Source organism: Globicephala melas, chromosome 14 (genome assembly GCF_963455315.2).
Source record: "Globicephala melas chromosome 14, mGloMel1.2, whole genome shotgun sequence".
NCBI classification, from domain to species: Eukaryota; Metazoa; Chordata; class Mammalia; order Artiodactyla; family Delphinidae; genus Globicephala; species Globicephala melas.
Genome location: NC_083327.1, coordinates 6,598,740 through 6,621,921, shown reverse-complemented (window position 1 = coordinate 6,621,921; position 23,182 = coordinate 6,598,740). Strand labels below are relative to the sequence as shown.

The following is a 23,182-nucleotide window of genomic DNA, read 5'->3' as shown; positions in this document are numbered from 1 at the left end:
CTGAGAAGGCGTAAAGGGAAGAAGCAATTACCTTAGGACACATCTGGCTCACGGACACACAAGATAAATCCGGTAAAGCACAGATGCCCACAGACAAGGTCAGAGCTGTGGTGGCCGATGCTGAGATGCTGAATGTGGTCCCCGGGAAGGAGCTTGGCGGGGCCGCGCTCTCTGCTCTGGGCGCACTGCACACCGCGTCTGGAGCAGCTCACTCCAGAACCAGCACTGACGTCGTCTTTGCTTTTGGCCTTTTTCATAAAAGTGACGATCCTTCGGATTTCTTTTGGTTAGTGAAAATAGGTGCTAATGTAGGTCTTTAGTAAAAGTGAAGTGGTATAAAGTGGACTTTCAAAAAGCTGGAGGAATGCTTGTATTGACAGCCAGGGAGGCTCACGTGAGCCTTGGTGCTTGGCGTTTTTATTGAGACCCTCTCACGCAGGTGTGTCTGAGTGACTGATCGCCCGCCTGGTTATATCAGCCCCCACTGATGCCACTGACCCAAAGCCCACCCTAAACCACATGTTGGTCTTTCTGGCCACCACCTAAGGTTGAGTGTGGCCATCCCCTGTCCTAAACACAGACACTCCCATCACGTATGACACGGATGACATCCCAGAATCATGGGTAAAAGTCAGACCTTGTTTTGGGGCAAGGCCGAATCCTTGACTACACAGGAAGGGTGACGTTATCATCACAGGCAAATCTGCAGGAGGAGCCGGTTGGGAGAGGGAACATGAGAGGCTCAGCTTGGTTCGTGGCTGAGTCTTAGGCATGTTCAGGAGGAGATTCGGAGTCAGCCGCCGGGTCAGGCATTAGGAAACTCAAGTTTTAGTCTCTGCTCTTTTCCAGTAGCAACATCCAATGAAGAAAATGAGCTTTGTCCTGTGGCAGTAAGCTAAATGACTGCTGTGCGGTGCTCCCTGTGTCGCCTCCTGCCTTTCTTAGTACCGGGACCCTGTTTTGGTGGAGTTGATGGCGTTGGCTGTCAGGGGGTAACGAGAGCAGGAAGGGCGTCCAAAGCGCTCAGGCAGTGGGAGGCTCCGGTCAGGGGGGAAGGACGTTTTCTCTGTGGTTCTGAGAGTGATAAGAATGGAAAGAGTTCCAGGCAGGTGCAGAGGTTTGGCGGGCAAATGAAGGACTTCTTCTCTGATCACCTTTATTTTCTTCTCCGTATTTGAGGTGAAGGCATCTGCCCAGGACACTGACGTAGGGGAGAGTGTGTGGACTCCTCTATTTCACAAGCCAGAAGTTTGCGACTAAAAGACAAGTAGTGTTTGGTTACCGTGTGTGAGTATTTGAATGAGATGCAGTTAGGTTAACTGATTGACTGCATTTCCTGAAACTTTCTTGAAGGTGACACACTTCTAGTTTTTGTTAAGTGATGTATTTTTTTCTGATAAAACATAATTTTATGGCAAAAACGTGGTCTAGGTTTAACTAATTCATGCAGCTAACACTTGGAACTCCTGTGGGTTGGGTAGTCTTGGGAATAAGGTTGGAGGGTCGTGATGTTTGTCCTCAAGGTTCACATGGGGAGAGATGCAAATAGATAACCTGAGTTACAATATTTAAGGGCTCTAATAAGAGATAGACGCCAGGTGTTGATGGGGAGTAGCAGGTTCTGCCTTGCAGAATCAGGTAAGACATAAGAGGAAGTAATCTTGGAATCAAAATTTGATGGCGTGGAAGTTGGTCAGCACACTAGAATAAAGATGCACAGCAGGTGTAATGTATGCTTCACCCCTGAACAGCATGGGTTTGAACTGTGCAGGCCCACTTATACGTGGGTGTTTTTCAGCAGTGAACACTACAGTACGACATGATTGGTGGAGTGTGTGGGTGCTGAGGAACTGTGGACGTGGTGGGACCATGTCTGGGGGGCCGAGTATAAGTCCATGCTCAGAGCTATGACTGCGTGGAGGGTTGGTGCCACTAACCCCCGTATTGTTCAAGGGTCACCTGTATTAGTCTGCTCACACTGCTGTGAACAGCAGGTGTTTATCTTCTCACAGTTGTAGAGGCTTGAAGTCCTGATTAGGGTGTGGGCAAGTTTGCTTTCTGGTGAGGACTCCCCTCCTGGCTCAGGGACGGTGTCATTCTCACTGTGTGCTCACCTGGTCTTTCCTCTGTGCTTCACGGTGGAGAGAGTATCTCCAGGGTCTCCTCTTCTTCTTGTAGGGTCACCAATCCCGTTGGGCTAGGGTCCCACCGTTATGACCTCATTTAACTTTAATTACCTCCCTGAAGGCCCTGTATCCAAATACCATCCCGTTGGGGGTTCGGGCTTCAGCATTAATTTTGTGAGGGCAAGTTCAGTCTACACTCTGTTCTCTGGCCCCCCAGAATTCATGTTCTTCTCACAGAAAAAATGCATTTACTTCATCCCAACAAGCCCCCAAAGTCTTAACCCAGCATCCAGTCGGAGTCCTAAGTCTCATCTAAACATCATCTAGATCCGGTATGGGTGAGACTGATTCCTCCTGAGTCAGAATTCTTCCCCAGCAGTGACCCTGTGCAACTGGACAAGTTATGTGCTTCCAAGATACAAGGTGGGACAGGCATAGGATAGGCATTTCCATTCTAAAAGGGAGAAATCGGAAAGAAAAAGCGATGGGAGCCAAGCAGGTTCAAAACCTAGCAAGGCAAATTCCCTCCGACCTTAAGGCTCAAGACTAAGCATCTTGGATGGGTGCTCTGCCCTGCAGGCCCCTGAGGGGCAGGTCACTGCCATGGCCCTAGGCGGCGGCCCCGCCCGCCCCCTTGATTCTGGGTGTGGGTCCTGCCCTCTGGACTCTGCAGCAGCTCCCTGGCAGCTAAAGCTGAGTGGAGGGCGGGGGGTACCCTGTCCTCTGAAGTTGAGGAGGAAACAGCCTTGCCCCCTTGGGGCAGTAGAAGTGGCAGCCCTGGTGATAACTGAATTGCCTTTGGGGTCGTTCTTGGGTTTTCTTGAAAGATAAAGCATGTTCTCAGCTAAATAACTATCACCCTGTCCTGTAGAATCCCCAGAGTCTCATAGCCTTCCTTTATTTTGTCTCATCTCTGTTCCCTTAGTTTAAGTTGGCCATGTCTCTGCTAGTGTCACCCTGTCTCTCTTCCTGTCTTCTGCTGAGATAGCTGATTAAATCCGTGGTTTCCACCTGTACCAATCTCCTTGTCAAATGGTTGTCCAGCCACACTCTTAGAACATCCTTTCTCATTTTTTGCAATATGGATAGGCTGCTTTCTTTTTGCTTAACCTACCTCTGTGCTCTCTCTCTTCACTATAAATGGTAAGGAGAAACCAATCAGCTTCTTCCAGCACTTTGCTTAGAATTCTCCTCAGTTAAATATCCCATTTTATCTCTTACAGGTTCTGCCTTCCACAAAACACTACAAAACGATTCAACCAAGCTCTCAGTCGCTTTCTAATAAGGATCTCCTTTCTTTCAGTTTCCATGAACATGTTCCTCATTTCCAGCTGAGAGCTCCCCAGAATGACCGTTAGTGTCCATATTTCTACCAGCATTGCATTTGTGGTGATGTATGTCTTCTCCAAGATGCTAGACGTGTTCTCTGTAGCACTCCTCTTTTCCTTCTGAGTCCTCAGCAGAATTGCCTTTAACATTCACCGTTTTATCAAGAGCCCCTTCAAGGCAGCTCAGGCTTTTTCTGGCACGCAACCTCAGAACTCTTTAGGCCTCTCCCTACCGCTGAGTACCGAAGTCACATGCACATTTTTTAGGTATTTGTTACAAAGTAGCAACCCGCTTCGTGGTGCCAAAATCGGTATTAGTCTGCTTGTGCTACCTTAACAAAATACCGCAGGCTGGCTAGCTCCAACAGTGGACTCTCGTTTTCTTAGAGTTCTGGAGGCTAGAAGTCTACAATCAAGGTGTCAGTGAGTTTGGTTTCTGGTGGGAGCTCTCTCCTTGGCTTGTGGATGGCCACCTTCTCACCGTGTCCTCACACGGCCTTTCCTCTCTGCTGGCAGCAGGGAGAGAGAGCCCTGGTGTCTCTTCCTCTTTTTACAAGGACACCAATCCTATCGGATCAGAGCCTCACCCTTAGGGCTTTATTTAACCTTAGTTACCTTACGAAAGGCCCTGTATCCAAGTACCGTTCCCATTGGGGGTTAGCGCTTCAACATAGCAGTTTTGGGGGAAGGGGACACAGTTGAGTCTAACACATGGTAACTGAGAGACTGAAGTTAGCATGGAATAGTTAAAGAATGATATGAAAAGTACAATGTAAATTTAAATCCTCCCTCCCTCGGTACAAAAAAAAAATGTTAAGATGTGACATTTCAGGTGTTTGCGGTGGCAAGTGACAGACCGTGACCTTAGCCACATAGGTGGACTCTGGGTCTTACAGTGTTTAAGACGTTGCGTTTTATCCTGCTGAGCAACTGAAAGGCAGGGCAGATGTGTATGTGTGGGTGTGTGAACGCGGGAAAGCAAATACGTGTGAATTGGTTTTAACACTGAAGGACGCGTCAAAAGGGGCATTTGGGAGTTGGTCAGGGAGTGAAATATAAATGGTAGCTGGGAAGGCCACTTAGTGACCACTGTCATAGTTCAGGTGAGAGGTGAGGGCCTGAACCAGAGTAGTCACGGAGAGCAGAGGGGAAGAAACAGGCTATTTGGAAGGCAAATAGGACTTGGCATTTGAGTGTAGGAGGTGAAAATCTTACTTTCAGTTCTGCTGAATTCATCATTTCAGTTCCATATCCACTGAAATTCATTAGCCTTTCCTTTGTCTCTTCCTGAAGAGATAATCTGTATTAAGCTAATTCACTCAGTCAGATGGGATGTAAAATATTTTTTCTAAGCAGTTTTACTATTGTTAAGAGCCTAAGGGAAATTTATAATCTCACAAGATTCTGGTTCTTATCTTGGTCTAGCATTGTGTGTCTTTGAAAGCTGAGGTTCTCTGTATCCAGTTTTTTGAGAGGGACTGAGATGAAGAAAGTATCTGTACCTTTCTACCACACAGATCACATTACACTCTCGGTTACTTGAGGACCGTCACCATTTGGTAAAGGCCTGAGCATCTTACAACTGCTGCCTCCCCTTCAAAATGACTCTGGCTGTGGTCCATCTGGCTGAAGCGGCCTCTGCATCTGTTAGGAGGTGCTCCCGGCAGGTTTTTGTCTGCGGGGCTGGTATTTGGCCGTGAACACTGCTTGGGCCCTTCTGGTTGTTAAAAGGTTGAAATGCTCCGCCTTCCTGAGTCTCTTACCTCACCCTCAGCCCAGTCAAAGGGTAAAGCCCGGTTTAGCAGGGTCTTCAGGACCAAGGCCAGTGTTGGTTGATTGGTTAGTGCCTTTGCCATATTGGTTGTTAAATGTTTTGAGTATTATTGCCCAGGACATATAGACATATTTAGTTGTGACTCATTTGAATTTTGCTGCTGGATGTTACTCTTAGCTTATGAGAAGGTACTTTATGTCTGTTTCTTGGATTACACAGCACTGGTGGCCAGGTGGCTGAGGAGCCTGCTCTGGGTTTGTGCTTTTGCTCCTCCCTGTAGTTGTACCTAAAATAGTAGTGCTGAGATGTCAGTGCTCTGGTGGATTGCTTCAGAATAAGTATTTTCCTGAAGTCGTTCTGACCGTCGTTTGGGCCATTTAACATTTTATTATTCTTATTATTCTTATTATTTTTAATTTTTTGGTCATGTCAAGTTTCCTCTGGTGTTATTCTTCATTAAATATTTGAACTGCTCAGGAGCCCTGCTCAGCCGCTAGAACATGAAAGTGTCAAGATGGAGAGAGCTAATTGCTTTTCTTCTACCACTGGACAGAACGTGTGATTACCTAAAACTGACATAGATACTGAATGTTCTAAGTAGGAATGCTATTTTTAGGTATTTGTGACATGTATTTCTATTTCAATAGACTTTAGGTGATATTTTATACAACATAGAAGTTTTTCCCCATATTCACAGAAGTGGTTATTCCAACTAACAAGTTCAAAATATAGTTTTCAAAAAAACAAAAAGATATATATATATATGTCTCTGGAAAAAACTGTTCAAATAAAATAGAGGGATATTACATAGGTAGTTTTTTCTTGCTTGATTTATATTTTTGTTTAAATGCTGATATATAAGTCAATATCATTGTAGAAGTATAATATGCAAGAGTTTGTTTTTTGATTCCTCCCTCTGCTTTTATTTAATTGTTTTTGATTTTATAACCAGGGCAGCAAATAATGAGCCCTTTACATTTATTGCTCTATCCCTGTGAGTAATCACTTTTCTTTCTAAAAGTAGTGAGAAGTAAATCTCCAAGATTGAGAAGAGTGTAGTAAACTGATGTCAGTGCAAATAGTTAGAAATTTAAATAACCTCATGACATGTCTGATGATTCATCTTTTTATAAGAATAAAAAGTATCGGTAGTACCAAGGAGTAAAGGTTTTTGAAATTTTTAAAAATTAGAATACTTTGTTTTACTTGCTTACATTATCAGGGCAGGTACTTAAATATATTGGTGAACTCATGCAGTATTTCTTCATCACAAAAAAGGATAGATGTTACTGCTTTGCTTACAATTAAAATTAGGTTGGAAAGGAGGTAGTATTAGAGTTACTTCTTACATTCCTGTTTGATTCTCCATATATACAATCTAAGGGATACTGAGCCCTCTACTTTAGTCTCTTGTCTTCTTGCTTCTGAGCTAGATAATAAAGCACCTGTCTGTCTGTCTGTCTCTTTCTCTCAGCTGTCGATTGAAAAATAAATAGAAATTACTTACTTTCATTATGTATATTAGGTAGAATCTTGAAGGATACAGAAAAATACTAAGAAGAAAGTAAAAAGCACCCCTGATTCTACAATGAGATATTTACTGCTAATTCTGGTGTATTTCCTTTCTGTTCTTTTTTATGCATATAAATATACTGAAATCATAACTTAATATTTACATTCTGTTCTCCTGATTTAACAAAGGAATTCTTAACCTGTTGTGTGCTGTGGACCTTTTTGACCATCTTGAGCCTATGGCTCCTTCTCAAAATAGTTTTAAATGCAAAAGATAAAATAAGCAGGATTACAAAGGAAACTATGCTGAATACAGTAATCAAGCCATTAAAACAAATTTGTGATATGGTAAACACATAGATAAGCAACTTCTCAACACCTCTCTGTACTTGGTGCAAATTTGATTTGCTAATTCTTTTGGGGGGAAAGTTGATCTTGGTTTAAAAACTTACTAAAAATTGAGTTTCAGGTCATTTTATTTGACCTTTTGTCCTTAAGACCATTAAAGAGTTATTTTCTCCTTCATAGTGCTTTTGTTCCATTGAATCTTCCCGATAACAAAAATTCTACAGAGTGGGAAAAGGTGAAGTTCCTGTTTGAAGAACTTGGAAGTAGTCGTAAGTATTCTTTTAAAAAATAAAATCCATAATAATTCATATTTCATGACTCTTGAAACTTTTTTCATAAGTAGTCTATTTTTACACTGTTAAAAATTTAACTTCATGATTCTTTTAACCTGTGGTTAAAAGGATGTTAGACAAATTAGGAACTTTGTGTTGCTGAGACTTCTAGCCATCTAGCCAGAAGTCTCTTGACTTCTTCATAAAATTACCATGTTGAAAATACCATGTAATCTTCAAAGTATTTTAGCGGTAAAGGTCTTATAGTTTCTATGTGGTCTTTAATTCACTTAGGATAATATAGAATAATATGTTAAAGAACTGTGTTAGATATACTGGTGTTTATTTTTAATTGTTAACTGAGAGAACCCGATACTGCTCTTTGATCGTGATTAAGTAATCTTTTTGTGGAATATAAATTACAGAGGTTTTATGTGGATGAAATAATAGTTTATTATAAATTTACCTCACCAAAAGTTCTAAGTTTTCCTTCTCTTAATCAACATGACCTTGGTTTTTAGAGAGGAACAAAAAAGCAGGTTTAGGAAGTTAGCTTAAGAAAGTTGCTTAATCATTGAAAAATATAGTTGGTGTTAGAAACTGATATCAAATAAGAGTGTGTATTTTATTACTGAGAATTTCATGTGCCTTTGAACTATTTTCAAAGAAAGCTAGAGAACTTATTTTATAAACGTTATGCTGAAAATTCGTATTGCTTTTGTATTTATTCTTTTTATTAGGTACTCTACGTTCTTTGATCAGCACTTTCTCTTTACCCAGATACAATATTAAATGATGGTTAAATTAGGTCTTGGAGTCTTTGCTGTACAACTTCTTAATTTTCTTGCTTTCCACTTAAGATTTCATCTTGTAAATTGTGGTCCATTAATATCTTGCTGATACCAGCAAGAATACGGATAGCGGGTCTGGCATATACTGATACTGCATGTCAGGATTTATGTACCTGAGCCTGTTGCTGAGAAATAAATTGCTTCTTTTCCTGCAGTTAACTCCTTCAGGTCTCTTTAGTAGCTACTCTTCTGCCCTAAACATTATCCTGTAAGTTTTGCTAGTCTTTGAGTGTTAGCATAACTTGAATCAATGATTATAATAGGTAGCATTACTGTACTTGCTGTAATCTCCTTAGTCGTAACATTTAAAAAACCTCACATCTTAAACACCATATTTTATAGCACATTTTGCTTATCACTTGTAGTACTATCAACGTTTAGATTGGCCAGATAGCTTAGCAGAACACTCCACTTCATCAGTTCTGAGATGCAGATTTGCATACGTTTTCATATCTCTGATTTTGTGATGTATTTTATAAGTGGAGGTACCTTAAAATGGCTGTCAGCCAAGTGCCAGACCTCTCCTAGTTGTATGAATACTTTCTGTGGATACTTCTAGCAAGATCAAGAAAGTAACAGCACCAGTGGTCTTTGATTTAATAAAGTGTATTACAGTTAAAAAAATTAAGGCTTAAAAATTTGTCTCTGACAAAAAAATTTGTCTCAAGTTTCTGAACTTGTTAATAATATGCTCTCTCTAAGTGTTATATTTTAAAACTGAGACGTGAGTTTTAATAGGATGGGTCATTCTGTTATTATTTAGTATTGATATATTAAATCAATTAAAAACTTATATTTGGTTCCACAGTACCTGCATTTAAACTAGATCAATACAGGTCCAATAGAACCTGTATTAAAACTAGAACAATTAGTATTACTCCAATTTAAGAATATTCCAATTTGCACATGTCATTGTATTATCTGGTATGTTTATTTGGAAGTGTCACTCTCACTACTCACTCATTGGCCTTCCTTTAAAAAGTTTCCTAAATCTAACTTGTTAGCATAGTATTCCTGTTTTGGTATTATGTTTGAATTTATTTTCTGTTTGTTTGCCTCTCCCCCCCTCACTAAGGGAGCATGCTAGCTCCTTTCAAGTTAAAGAGGGAAGTAAACTCTTTACTATTTTAGTTCTAGGCTAAGTTTTAAAAACTTACTTGAAATTTAAGAACAGAGGAACTAGGAGTTTGAGTGGAGAGGGAAGATAGGGCCAAGGTCAGTGGCATTCCTATCATGTTATTTCTCGAGGGCTGCCTTTGAGAAAGGCCAGGGCATTTTTTTGGCCAACTTTTGAGCATCTAGTATTTTGCTGATTTCTTTTTAGGCTCAATAATTAAGCAGTAGTTTCCCTCTTTAATTTTAAGAGGTGAAAGAAAGAAAGTGTTAGTCTGAAAGATCTTTAACAAATCCATTTATGAAGAGCTATTTAAAAGCTCCTTTCCACTTGGAGTTAGCACTTCAAGATGGGGTAATGCATATTGGGTTTATTCCTTTGGAATGTGTAAGAAACCCAATTTTTATATTTCTGTTGATTTGTTGAATATAAACATTTGAATAGCTGTACATTTTTAACAGTGTTTTTCCTCTTTTGCAGATGGTTTAGCTGCCTTGTCATTTTCCATTAGTTCTCTGACCCTGATTGGAATGTTGGCAGCTATAATCTACACAGTAAGTATAATGGTAATAATTGAGTTAAAATTAAAGAACCACTTTATGATGCAGTTTTGTTACCTTATTGGTATGTTCAATTTAGCTCTGTTTTCCTGTTTAATATCTAGTACTTTCTTCTTTTTTCTTGAGAGGAGGGTAGATCTTTAACTACTTGGTCATAATCATTTTATCTGTATTTGTGAAATTTAACATTCAGAAACAAACTTTATAACTTGTGAACCTTGAAGTGGTTATATACTATGCAATAATAGATTTAGTGATTTATAAGCATATTAGAACTCTGAACCATAGATCAGTACCTGTTATGGATTCAGTAGATTTATCCTATATGGGGATATAGGGCTTTTAAAATCAGATATTTTACATCACTTGATATTTCTCTAGTATAAAGAACCTAATCTTATACTCTCAGAGACTTTGATTTTTTTTTTTCCGGTCTCTCTGGGAATGGTACGATATGACTTATAATAGCCTGACAAACTTGCGTGCAGAGTGCTTTTTGAGTTTTTTGCTCAAATTATAGAGGAAAAGCAAGTAAAAATGCTTCTTACTTGCCTCCCAAAAGAGAGTTGTGCAGGAAGCTTTAAATTATATGGAACCTTTTTCAGATTAATGGAGATTATGTTTAGAGCATTCTTGATTGATACAAAGATGAAAAGTGCTGGTTATAAAGAGAACATTTTGGGTATTGTTCCAGTGTCTCCCTTTAAACATAAAAGAAATGGGCTGTTAGTGTGATAGCAGAATCTGGTTTTGTTGCATAATCATTCAAGTGTCATAATGTATAATAAAAGAAGTCTAAACTCATGCATTTTAGTATCTTTCAGGTGCTTGAGTATTCAGTTTTATTATTCATTGCCATTTTTGCTTTTTTCATGTATTACTACACAAGGAATATATTGGTGGGTAACTATCTTCCCATCTCAGAGAATATATATACTACGTGTGAACGGTCTTTCAGGAAACATTCACAGGTTAATAACACACGAGGAATTAGACCTGGACTCTAATTGCTATTCTGTGACTGATATGTATGCTGATCTTGGGTTTGTCTTTTACCCTTCGTGGGTCAGTGTTTTCCCCATTAGATGGGAATAAAAAAATGCCTCTTAGGGATTTTTGAAGGTCAAACGATACTTTTTGTAAAAGTGCTTCGAGAAGTATAGGGAGATGAGGATATAACAGTCAGTGAAAGATGAGTCAGGAGAAGGGAACAGAAAAAGAGGAAACCAACATGTAAGGTCATCCTCAGGAACCGTAAAGGGTCTGCGATTTTACCCTGCTTGTAGCTTGTGGTCTGCTGCAGTGCCCTGGATGTTGGTCAGAGGTGCAAGACTTCTGGTCAGAGAAGAACCTTCTGTTGCACAGCAATGGCAGCAGCCACGGGAGCGCGTTGTCTTGCGCCCGTCTCCTGAGTCCCGACTCCCATGGGGCGACATGAAGAGCGCCCATCGAGACTGTCACCAAGCTGAGGACCGTTGAGTGCAGGGAGGCCGAGTTTCATCAACGGACAGGAAGCGTGCCTGCTCTCACTCCAGAGGAACGCTGTCTTGGTCTTCCCAGGCTGTTTGCTGCACAAGCATTCTTGGAAAGACAGCACAGAAGAGAAAAGGGCAGTTAGTGCCTGGCTTCCAAGATGCGCAGAAATGAGAGGCCCGTGGAGCATTGTCTTCGGACGGCCGAGGGGTGGGCGCTGTGAGCGTGCTCACACAGCGCAGTGTAGGGCACAGGCAGTAGTCACAGGTCGGGAGTAGTTCCTCTGACCTCTGAGCAGAGACCTGAGTGAGGTGGAAGGACAGCCAGCCACGAGGGGAGGTGAGTGCAGAAGTCCTGGGGTGAGCACCCTGTGCTGTGCTCAGTTAGCAGGAGGCAAAGCTGGCGTGTGGGAGCTCAGGTGACTGGGGAGGGTGGTGAGCGTGGATGAGGGCACGTTTTCTAGCGCCTCGTGGACCGTGGTTAGGGTTTTGGATTTCATTCCGACTGAGATTAGAAGCTACTGGAAGCTTCTAAATGGAAAGTAATAGGATCTGACTAACATTTTAACAGTATTACTCCGGTGGGTCTGAATTCAGTAAGCTCTGGGGCTGATGAGTGGGAGTGGGGAAAATGTGTGAAATTATTAAAACTCTTTGAAAGAGAGCTTCCCTGTAGGAACGATATTGTAAAGATAAATATTTCAAGCTAATATAGTTTATATTCCAATGGAAACTGTGAAAATTATCATTTATGCAATGAAACCAAATATAATAATCATACTGACTTAGTTAAGATAGCCTTAGAAGAGCTTTACTTTTTCTGGAATGCAGAGGGCTGGGCTGAAGGCCATTGATAAAACAATCAGAGGACCTGATGGCGGGAACCAGAAAGACACGATGCTGAGTAGGTAGGAGGGGTCACCAAAGGCCTGAGCCCAAGGGGCAGGGTCCAGTGTTATAGGCACCAGGCGAGACTGCCTAGGGGTTACCTACCTAGGGGTTACCGTGTGTGTTTTCTTTAAGTAGCATAAGCAGTACCGTTAGGATCCTTGGGGAAGAGGCTTAAATGTGGGTCCCTGTTAAGCCAATGGGTCTCTTGAACTACTTTCCCATCTAAAGTGGGAGTAATATTTAGTAAGGTTGTGAGGACTTAATGAAACAATTCATCAGGTCTTGGAATCTGTTGGCCACTCAATCAGTAATCACTAGGAGCTCAAACGGTTGAATATTCAGTTTCATGTGGTTCAAGCTACAGATTCCACGGCTTTCCTCTCACAGTGAAAGTAAGCCAGGTGTTAACAGCAGTTGTGTCATGGTCAGTGAGAATGTGGATTATGAAAAGGTGAGTAAGTCCAAGAGTTACTCTTGGGTGTGTGGATAGACAGATAAACATCATGTAAATAGCACTGCAGAATGTGCTCAGAACTGGGTGGAAGAATGGTTTGCTACCAAACCACAGTCTCGCCAGTTTTACTGCCTATGTGGGGTAGAGAAGACCCTGGTTAAGGGGGAGCGTGGTATGCATAGCTGAAGACTAGCCGTGAGTGTGAGTCTTCATGTAAAATGTAATTTCTGAGTCCTAGCTTCCCCATCTGAAAAATGGGCCAATAATACTTATTCAGACTTTATTAAAAACTAATTGAGGGCTTCCCTGGTGGCATAGTGGTTGAGAGTCCGCCTGCCGATGCGGGGGACGCGGGTTCATGCCCCAGTCCGGGAAGATCCCACATGCCGCGGAGCGGCTGGGCCCATGAGCCATGGCCGCTGAGCCTGCGCGTCCGGAGCCTGTGCTCCGCAACGGGAGAGGCCACAGCAGTGAGAGGCCCGCGTACCGCAAAAGACAAACAAACAAAACAACAAAAATACTAGTTGAAAATCAACTGTTTATTGATAAGTGGTTTTATTATTGGTAGGTGGCTAATGGTACTAATTATCATATTTGCTTGTGAAAGCAAAGTCTTCTCCTAGGTAGTTAGGGAAAACTCAAGAATTGGAGCAGAACGTGAATGAGGGTATAATAGATATGCATGGGGAATAGAAGAGGTTTAGTTTTAATATGTACCGAAAGTGGGAAGTTAATGCTTAGAGAACTTTGACCCTGAGTACAAGGAATTAATAACTAAAGGTAAGATTATGTCTGTTATTGAATCTGTAGCTATCAATATTGAGACTACGGAAGTTTTTGTAATGTATGTGTCAGTTGAATGTGAATTTCTTAGGTATGCGTTGTTGTTTAGTTTAGAAACTAGTTGATAATTTAAATTTTACCAAGATTATATCCACTGTACCACATCTCAAGGAATAGCCAAATAATTGGGCACTCAATTTTAGGAGAAGAATGTCAAATGACATGTTACCTTGCCTGTTGTTTTCAGCTTAATTGAAAGGGAATCTGCTACTTTTAAAATTAAAAACAAAAAAACCTCTAGACACAAATATTTATGCAGATATTTTAATTTTTTGGTGCCACCAAGTGGGGAAGTGTTGAATGGTGCTATTTTCATACAAAATGTATCATGTGGACCACTGAAGTGCCTATAAAGACAGCGGCTACTGAACTTTTTATTATGTACACTTACCAGTAAAAAAAATTGAACGTGTCTTCCAGGAGTTTATGAATTATATATATATATTTATGCTAATAAATATATTTACTATAAATGTAGACTAATGTATAAAGAAAACTAGAGTGCTAAATTAAGGATTTGAAAATAGAAATAAATAGAGCAGTGGTTCTCAATAATCTTTGAAGACAGAACTCCACTTTAAAAATTAAATTTCTCAGCCTTCTATGTGATAGTATGCTTCGTTGAGTCTGTGACCTGATTTGTAAGATGCACCTTATGTACCGCTGTAAGAAAAAGGCCCTGCCCATGCTCTCTAGTCATTTATAGTTTTTGTTTTATATTAATGAGAGAAGTGTTTTAGCCTTACCTACGTAAAAAAAAAAAAAAAGTCATATCAATCTTCCGCATACAAGATAAGGAAAATATAAGTGAAATAAGTTGTAAAGGTATTTCTAAAACTTCGCATTTGGAATGTGAGTCTTCTGAATCACTCTTTTGAATTGGCTGTTCATGTCCATGTTTCACTCCACAGGGTTGTTTTAGGCTATCAAGAAAATTGATGCTAACAGCTTTTCTTGGGTGCTCCATTCTTGTCTCTGGGATGTTCTTTGAAGCTGCTAACACACCTGTTTAAGCTGTTTTTGTTGTTGTTTCTTCTTTTGCTACCTAAGTAGCAAAGTACAAAATGTCTTCTACTTTGGTCATCTTCCTTTCTTAAGCTTATAAAGCCTTTGATTATTGCTTTGCAAAAAAATATAGAATCATGCTCATTGTTCCAGTTAATTTTTGCTTCACTGCTTGCTCCTTTGTTCTGTCTTTCCTTACACATTAACTTTTTGCTTCGATGTCAAATCATAGCACTATCTTATAAGACGTGGTAAGTGGCAGTTAAACTCAAGAGTTGTACCAAGAATACAGGTAACTCCACTGGAGAAGTAACTATAATGTAACCAGCTATGACCAAATCTGTGAATGTGCAGGTAATGACAACTACGTCATGACTTCTGCCTAGCCAGTGTTTGTAAGATGCATCCAAATTTCACTGATGATAAATGTGAGAAAATACATGTATATTTTAGAATCAATGAATATTTAAAAGGGAAATCTTCATTGAATACACATTAAGTGAGTTGTTTCCTTAGTCATGACAGCATCCGTGTCCTTGAATAATAGGTGTTATAAGTATATGCAGGACATATATTCAGTTTACAGGCAGTGCTTGGCGCTGACCTTTCTAATCCAAGGCTAATAGGTTGCAAACTCATCCTTCACAGAAGAGAGAGGTGCAGGGAAAAGTGCTGTTCTTATAGGGGCAAGAAGGTATTAGAAATGTTTGTAGTTTGTATATATTCTCTCAAAACATTTGGCTCTTAAAATACAGGTGGTGATTTATTCTTGGAAGTTGAAACAAATAAAATTGGAAGCGATTATGGCTGACCTGGAAGCATTTTAAATATGATCTCTTTAGCCTTGTTGATTTTCTGGTAATTCACTAGAGGGCAGTAGTAAGCAATAAAAGTTTTGTGTTTCTGAAAAATGATAGCCTTCGTACATTTTTTTCAAAGAAATCTGAGGTTAAATTCAAAAGATTCTTGTTTAAAGATCTTAAAGTTGTAGTGATTAAATATTTTGTGTACTGTGTTATGTCAAGTTTATCTTAATCTAAATACTATATTTAAAATTCCTGATAATCATTGAAATTTAAGCATGTAATCCAAAAATAAGCTAAAAGCTAGGTAACCAAAACAATGATTACTTTCTTGTTCTCTTCAGACAATTAATAATTCACAAAAAGATGTTGTATTCTGGTCCCATGTTACCACAAGGTGTTACCAAGGACATGTTTTTATTTTCTAAAATTTTTACTTTAAACTGTTTATTTAAGCTATAGGAATGCAGTTTAACTCTTCAAATAAATGTGTAAATTCCATGTAAGGAAATAAGTTCATGTGAATAAAGGGCACTGAAAAAATTTTTTTTGTTTGAATATTATTTTCTTAGAGAAGTTATTTTATTAATTGAACACGTTTGTTCTTGGAATAAAGGTAGGTAAAAGAAGAATTGAGACCTAGTCCTTACATACAAAACAGTCTACTGCAGTTATTACTAGTCTGGCTGAGAAATCTATATTGTTAACGAACTTTCCACATGATTCTGATTAGCTAAGTTTGGCAGATCTAGTGATAAAACAGACATGCAGACAAATAATGTCCAGTGTTCTGTACTATAATTGAGTTATAAGCAAGGCACATTTACAAATCAAGGAAGGTTTCTCAGATGCGGTGTAATTAAGCTGAGACCTGAAGGGCACTGGGCTGGGCTAATGAGGTAGGGTGAGACGTGGGTGTTCCAGATGAGGCACTGCATGTACACAGGTGTGGATGCGGAAACTGCAGTGACTGAGGAGCAGTGAACCATTTAGAGGCATGAGGTTGGGTGTTAGGGATCAGGTCACGAAGGGCTTCGTAGGCCAGGATTAGATAGTGGCGTCTATTCACAGGACTAGTAATTGTACCTCTCATTGGAAAAAAAAAAAATTGTAAAGTGACATTTTCAAACAGTCGTTCATGAAATTCTGATACATACAGAAGGAGGTGAACAGAGTAGTGTGGCTCTGGCTGAAGCAGCAGCAGCAGACCGACGCTCCCTGCTTCTTGTCTCCTGTGTGGTCTTGATGGCCCCGATGCAGAATCCTGGGGACTGCCGCCAGAGCACGTGGTCCTGGGGAATCTCAGTGGATGCTAATCAGAGGAATGACATAATCTGACATGAGGGTTAGAGCAAGATCACTTTGGAAACAGTGTAAACGGTGGATTTGTAGGAAGTGAGACCAGCAGACCAGTGAGGAGAATTTAGATGACCTTGTCTTTGACAGTAAACTCTTAAGTAGTGGCCACGTTTTTCGTGCTGACTGGAGTACAGATTCCTTGGGAAATAATCGGGCTGTCCAAAAAGTTTGTTCAGGTTTTCCCATAACATCGTATGGAAAAACCCAAACGAACTTTTTGGCCAACCCAATAGTATTGAGTTCTGAGGTTAGTATATTTAGAGACCCAGATCCATCAAGCAGAATAGCAAGATTTGGGATAAAATAAGCCTAGTTCGGGTGGTTGGAAAGACAGGAAAATATACTTGGGCATAAACTGGGTTTAGCAAAATCATGTTGCCCTGGCAGTTGGTTGTAAAAAGCAACGTGGACTTGTGGCAAAATGATATGTGCGTGTGGAGAGTCGGTGAATAATCATCATGTAATGCTGTATGCTCATCAGAGTCTTAAAGTGCTATGTTACTTTTTTCCATTACCGTTTAAAAGGTGTGGAACTACTAACAACAGATAGGTCAGAGTGGTAATAGGGTTAGGACACTCCTACAAGGGAAGGGTAACCACCTCTGGGACACCTTGGCTTCCATACGCTTTTTTACATTTTACATTTTCAGTAGTTTGAGGATATAAAATTTACTGTTAAAAAAGTAAACCTGATTATGTTTTTCCTTTTTATATTTTACCAAGGTCATTAGGAGTATAAGTTAGATAAGAATTTATTTAGTTAGAAGAAAATTATTCTACTCTGTCCAAATTATATTTTCTTCTAATACAAATAGAACCTTTCCCCAACCTCTCCTTGTTGTTTTTGTTTTCGGATGATGGGGAAATCATGAGAACATTAACTTATGTTTTAACAGTATTTAAAATGCAAGATTTTAAGTATCTCTCCTTTAGAAAATGCAAGGATTTGCATATTAGGTAATAATTTCAGCTAGTTAATTATCTAAATACAACATGCTATATAGAGTTGATACTACCTGATAGAACTGGTTGATTTCTGGGATTTCCTTTTAATCATGTTCTTTGTTCCTATTCTCCCTTAATTTAAAAACAACCCTGATGTGTCAGAATTTATGCTTCCCTATATGAATTGTGGTTTAATCAATGTCTAAAGGAGACTCAGTGAGAATATTGAAGTGATTAAAATTGACACTAAACATATTTGAGATCATCCTGGGAGTTGACAGCCAGGTAGCAGAGCGCATGAGAGAAAATATGCAGGATTACTCAGGATATTTTAGAGTTCAGGGTTAAGCCTAAGAGGTAGCGTTTATCACTTCTGCCCACATTCATTGCTTGAGCTCAGTCTCATGGCCCCGCCTAACTTCAGGGAGGCTGGCTGAAGTGGTTTGGCTGTGTTCTCAGGAAGAAAGTGGAAGGATCTGAATACATGGTGTGTCTGCTTTAGAGCCCGTCGCTGCACCCAACAGGTGGTAGTTGTCAGTTTTGCTTCTAAGGATTTAAGGTCAGTAACGATTTTGAATAATGGCCACATGGCAGTTGCCATTGAGTGTTTTTAATAGTTACAATAAAATTTCACATTTGGGACTGGCTAATATAGAATTGGGTAATAGAAAATAATAGGTTTATTTTTAATGCCCATTAATATTTTAGAATTTCTTGTAAGAATTATATTTAAAATACTTAGTGAAAAGACTGTAAATACTTAGAACTTACAAATAAACTCCATACAGATCATTGGTATGCTAATCAAATAACATGTATGTTAAAATACTTACATTTTACTACGGGTTTACTATATACACTTGGATAAATTTGGGTTTTTCCATAGAAAATAATTTTATAAATTGTTTCTACTGATTCATACTATCTTAACCCCTGATTAGCCTGAAATTGTGAGTTATTACTTTGATAAAGTATTATATTTCCATTAATTTTATAACTTGTCCTTTGAAAAATAGATATTACCTATTCTAGGAATAGTATTACAGACGTAACTCTATGTAACTAAATATGAAATAAACAGAATGATGAGGCAATATAATCATGATTCACTCCCATATCCTCTGTTCTTCAGTGACTGTCCCCTTCACAACTGCTTACTCATTTTGTTGTTACTTAAAAGGACATTTTTTACCTGAAAATTCTGTATAATATGTTTAAAATAGTATGACTAGGGAATTCCGTGGTGGTTCAGTGGATAGGACTTGGCGCTCTCACTGCCAGGGGACCAGGTTTGATCCCTGGTTGGGGAACTAAGACCCCGCAAGCCTCGTGGCACAGCCAAAAAATAAATGAAATAAAACAGTATTACCAGAACGTGTTTTCCTTTGTTCTTTCAGGCCTATGGCATGTCGGCCTTGCCTCTAAATCTGATCAAAGGCACTAGAAGCGCCGCTTACGAACGTCTAGAAAACACTGAAGACATTGAGGAAGTGGAGCAGCACATCCAAACGATTAAATCGAAGGTGACTTGATGTTTTATTGTAACCGGGGAGCGTAAAAGTACTTTGTCTTCGAGCTGCTCTGTGTTGTGACTTAGACATTGCTAAGCCCATATTTTGACATTGTTTGAGTTTTTGTTCAACGTATCCTTAAAGAACCCTATTTTTAAAAAATTGTCTTCTGTGAAATGTAGGACACTGACAGTGTGAGAATTTCTATCAGTGTTCTAACAACTGAAACACAAAAGTTCTACTTGTGTATGATGAAGACCTTGCTAGTTCCCAGGTATGCTGATTCCATGTGTAATATCAGATTTCACTGTATCACTTACGTTAAAGTTTTATGTACTGGTTGAATAAGATAAGATTACGTGTAACCACTTGCCAATTAAATGTACTTCTAAAAACACAATCAAGTTTTTCTTCCTCTGTCACCTTCAAGTAACAGATAAATCTTATTTATAGAACATAGGAAAAAATGGAAAGTTTTCTGAATTATTCTATTAAACTATCATAATCCTGAGACAGAAACCAGATGGTAATAGCACACCAAAAAGAAAACTGTTTACTGGGCTCTCTTATGAAAGTACAGGCAAATAATTTAATATAAATTAAAATGTTAGCAATTCAAAAACTATGCTGTAATAAGAGAATATTTCATAATTATAAGATTAGGTTTATCCCAGGATGGCGAGGATGATATGTTAGAAAATAAAGTAGTTTAATATATTGAGAATAAATGAGAAACATAAACATCTTAATAGATGCCAAAGAGTATTTGGTAAGAGTCAATTTGTAGTTAACGATGTTTAGAGAAAATTCTTACCAAATTGGAAGAAAAGAAGTTGTTTAGCAAAGGAAGCCTACCGTGAGCATCGTACCTAATGAAAGAAACATTCTCACTAAAGGCACGTATACGACAGGGATGTTCGTATTCTATTCCTAGTCAGATAGAAAAGAACGTAGGGGTAACTGTGGAAGGGAGAGGAGAGAAGAGGGGAAGTAACTTCTGTTATTTGCAGATAGCCTCTACCAAGAAAATCTAAAAGAACCAACTGGCAAATTAATAGACCTAACAAGAGTTCATCAAGGTGTCCAGATACAAATGTACAGGATCATTCACCAGGTGGAGGATGTAATAGAAAATGACCTCATTTCCAATAACTGTGAACTATAGAATAATAAGAAATGTCAGAATCTTCCTGGTGGAAATTACAAACTTTATTGAAATACATAATAGAAGACTGAAATAAATGGAGAACTTCATCCGTTCCTACTTGGGAAGATTCAATATTGTAGAGACGACAGTTTTCATACGTTTAGGTGGAAATTCAATACAGTCTATAAAAGATAAAAAATGAAATCTTTATAAACCTCCTACCATATACTAAACAAATTCAGAATTTAATCCAGTATAACATTTACAAAACATTAGGAGAAAGTGAAAATCAAATTTTATTTTGGTATGTAGAAGACCTTTCTGAGTAAGACTCAGAACTCGAGTGCAAATTGAGCAACTGGTGAGCTTTAAATTTTTATGTTTTTAAATTTATGTACCAAAAAAAGTGGCACCAAAAAGGAATTTAAAGAACCAACAATAATTTGAGAGGAAATAATCTGCAATATAACTGATATATGCTGAGCATCTTTAAGTCAAGAAGAAAAAAAGACAAGAAATACATAGAAATAATGAACAGAAGACCTAAATAGACAGTTTACTGAAGGAGAAATTAAACTCTTCAGTGAAAATATGAAGTGATGCTTCAGCTCATTAGTAATGAGTAGGTTGACTAAGATCCCAGTTTGTGTGGGACCTGAGGAGTTTTCCAGAACATGAAGGGACTTTTATTGCTAAAACCAGGATGGCTGGTAATTTGAGCAACTCAGTATTTTTTTATCCTTTAGAAGTCTTTAAATTTTTTACCTTCGTCAGGGGTTGATAAGAATTTGGGGATAGGAATACTGTTTGAGGGAATATAAAATATACAGCTTTTAAAAGAAAACTGAATGTTGTCAGGTGCGCCTGTACACACAAATGCACAAACAACGTACCTTTTAATAATTAAATTTTAATCCAGCAGATGTCTAGGAGCCTATCTCACTGGATTGTATGTATGCGCTTGTACCCAGGTGAATAAGGATATTCATGTCCCTGCCCCCTCAAAAAAGAAAATAATCTAAATGTTCAAAAATAAGGTATTTGTTAAATTAAAATATCATGGTATAATGTGCTGTGCAATGATGAAAAGGAATGAGGTAGATTTATGTAGCTTAGAGAATGTATCTTATGAAATTAAATTACACTTTCTCAGTTTAAATTCTGGCTCTCCTGATTATGTAGGTAATATCTGTGGGCCTTATTTTCCTCATCTAATAAATGAATAAAATGCTGTTATCGGGCTTCCCTGGTGGTGCAGTGGTTGGGAGTCCGCTTGCCGATGCAGGGGACGCGGGTTCGTGCCCCGGACCGGGAGGATCCCACATGCTGCAGAGCGGCTGGGTCCGAGCCATGGCCGCTGAGCCTGCGCGTCTGGAGCCTGTGCTCCGCGAGGGGAGAGGCCACAGCAATGAGAGGCCCGTGTACCGCAAAAAAAAAAAAAAAAATGCTGTTATCAACCTCAGAGATTTATTTGGAAGATTTAAGGAGAATAAGGCACAGGAAATGTTACCTATTATGTAAAATAAAAAACATAAGTATGTTTACACAGAGGGACACATGTAGACACATAGATATGCATGGTCTCTGTGACAGCGATAACCACAGAAGAGGGGGTGGTCGTTGGGGACCGTGGGAGGGGCAGCTTTCACGTTTTACTGTTTTTCCAACAAAGGATATTGTTTATATGCTGTGTAACTTCCTTTTTTTTTTTTCCAAATGAAATATTGGTTGACTGCTGGGTGTCTCTCCTGGTGTCTGTCTGACCACAGTTCTTCTTACTTTGGTTTAGACAGTTGGTACAGCAGAGCGGGCCTCCATTCATCCCACTGATGCTTCGGCAAATGGGCAGATAATTTGAGTGTGTTTTCAGTGGACCCTTAAATCAGCTTACTAAAAAATTATTTTCCTGAAATAGGGAATGCCAGCAGTGAAATAAATCTACCTTGTTGGTATCCTTTTGATATTAGAATGGCAGTTTTGAGAAAAATTGTGTAGTTAAGACATAAAGTACCACACGCTTGAAGTATCGTGACCTGGATCTGTCTTCTGGAGGGAGATATCTTATTCCTCTGGTCTTCAGAAAATACCCTTCTGTAAGGGATACAATTTGATAATAACCAGTGTACCTAAAGCAGTGAAGATAGTTAAATAATAATAATAGCCCCATGTATGCAAAGTATGGTCTCTGGACCAGTAGCATCAGCATCTCCTGGGAATTTGGCAGAAATGCAAATTCCGGGCCCCACCCGGGACCTAACTAAGTCGTGTTCTCTCGGGGTAGGGTCTAGAAACCTGCGTTGAACGGACCCTCCTGTTGATTGTTATGCATGTGACGTTTGGGAAGCAACACGATCAGGAACAGAGCATTGCAGTGCCGTCTTGTGGAGAGGTCGCTGTGACCCTGACATCCCCTTATGAAAGGGTGTCTGGGCTGTCTGCCCGGACAAGAAATACATAGAAATAATGAACAATGCGTGTGTCCCTTATTCCACATTGATGCTGCTCTGGGCTGTGCTGCAGAGCACTGGCCGGCGTGTCCCCCAGCATCCTATTTAAACCTTGATAGGGATTTTAACACTCTAATTATTAACGCTTTTACAGTTTAAAAACGTCCCGGGAATTCCCTGGCAGTCCAGTAGTTAGGACTCAACTCTGTCACTGCTGAGGGCCTGGGGGTTCAATCCCTGGTTGGGAAACTAAGATCCCACAAGCCGCATGGCCTGGCCAAAAACTTAAAAAAAAAAGAAAGAAAGAAAGAAAAATGTTGTCCCGTGTAAATATTTTCTTGGTCCTTCAATAAAAGCAAACAAATTTATATTTCACCTTTTCAGTATTTAGCAGTTGTCTTGTTATTGTGGTTTATTATT

The 23,182-nt window shown here is 39.4% G+C and overlaps 1 protein-coding gene across 2 annotated transcripts in view; it reads left to right on the top strand.

Annotated features, from left to right (window-relative positions):
- Window positions 1–23,182, top strand: part of LMBRD1 (LMBR1 domain containing 1) — a 116,542-nt gene that overhangs the window by 44,024 nt on the left and 49,336 nt on the right. For both annotated transcript variants that reach the window (XM_030859194.3, XM_060283770.2), the window contains exons 6-8: window positions 7,269–7,357; window positions 9,806–9,879; window positions 19,055–19,180. In XM_030859194.3, coding sequence (XP_030715054.1) covers window positions 7,269–7,357; window positions 9,806–9,879; window positions 19,055–19,180 — 289 coding nt within the window. The remainder of the gene's footprint in view (window positions 1–7,268; window positions 7,358–9,805; window positions 9,880–19,054; window positions 19,181–23,182) is intronic.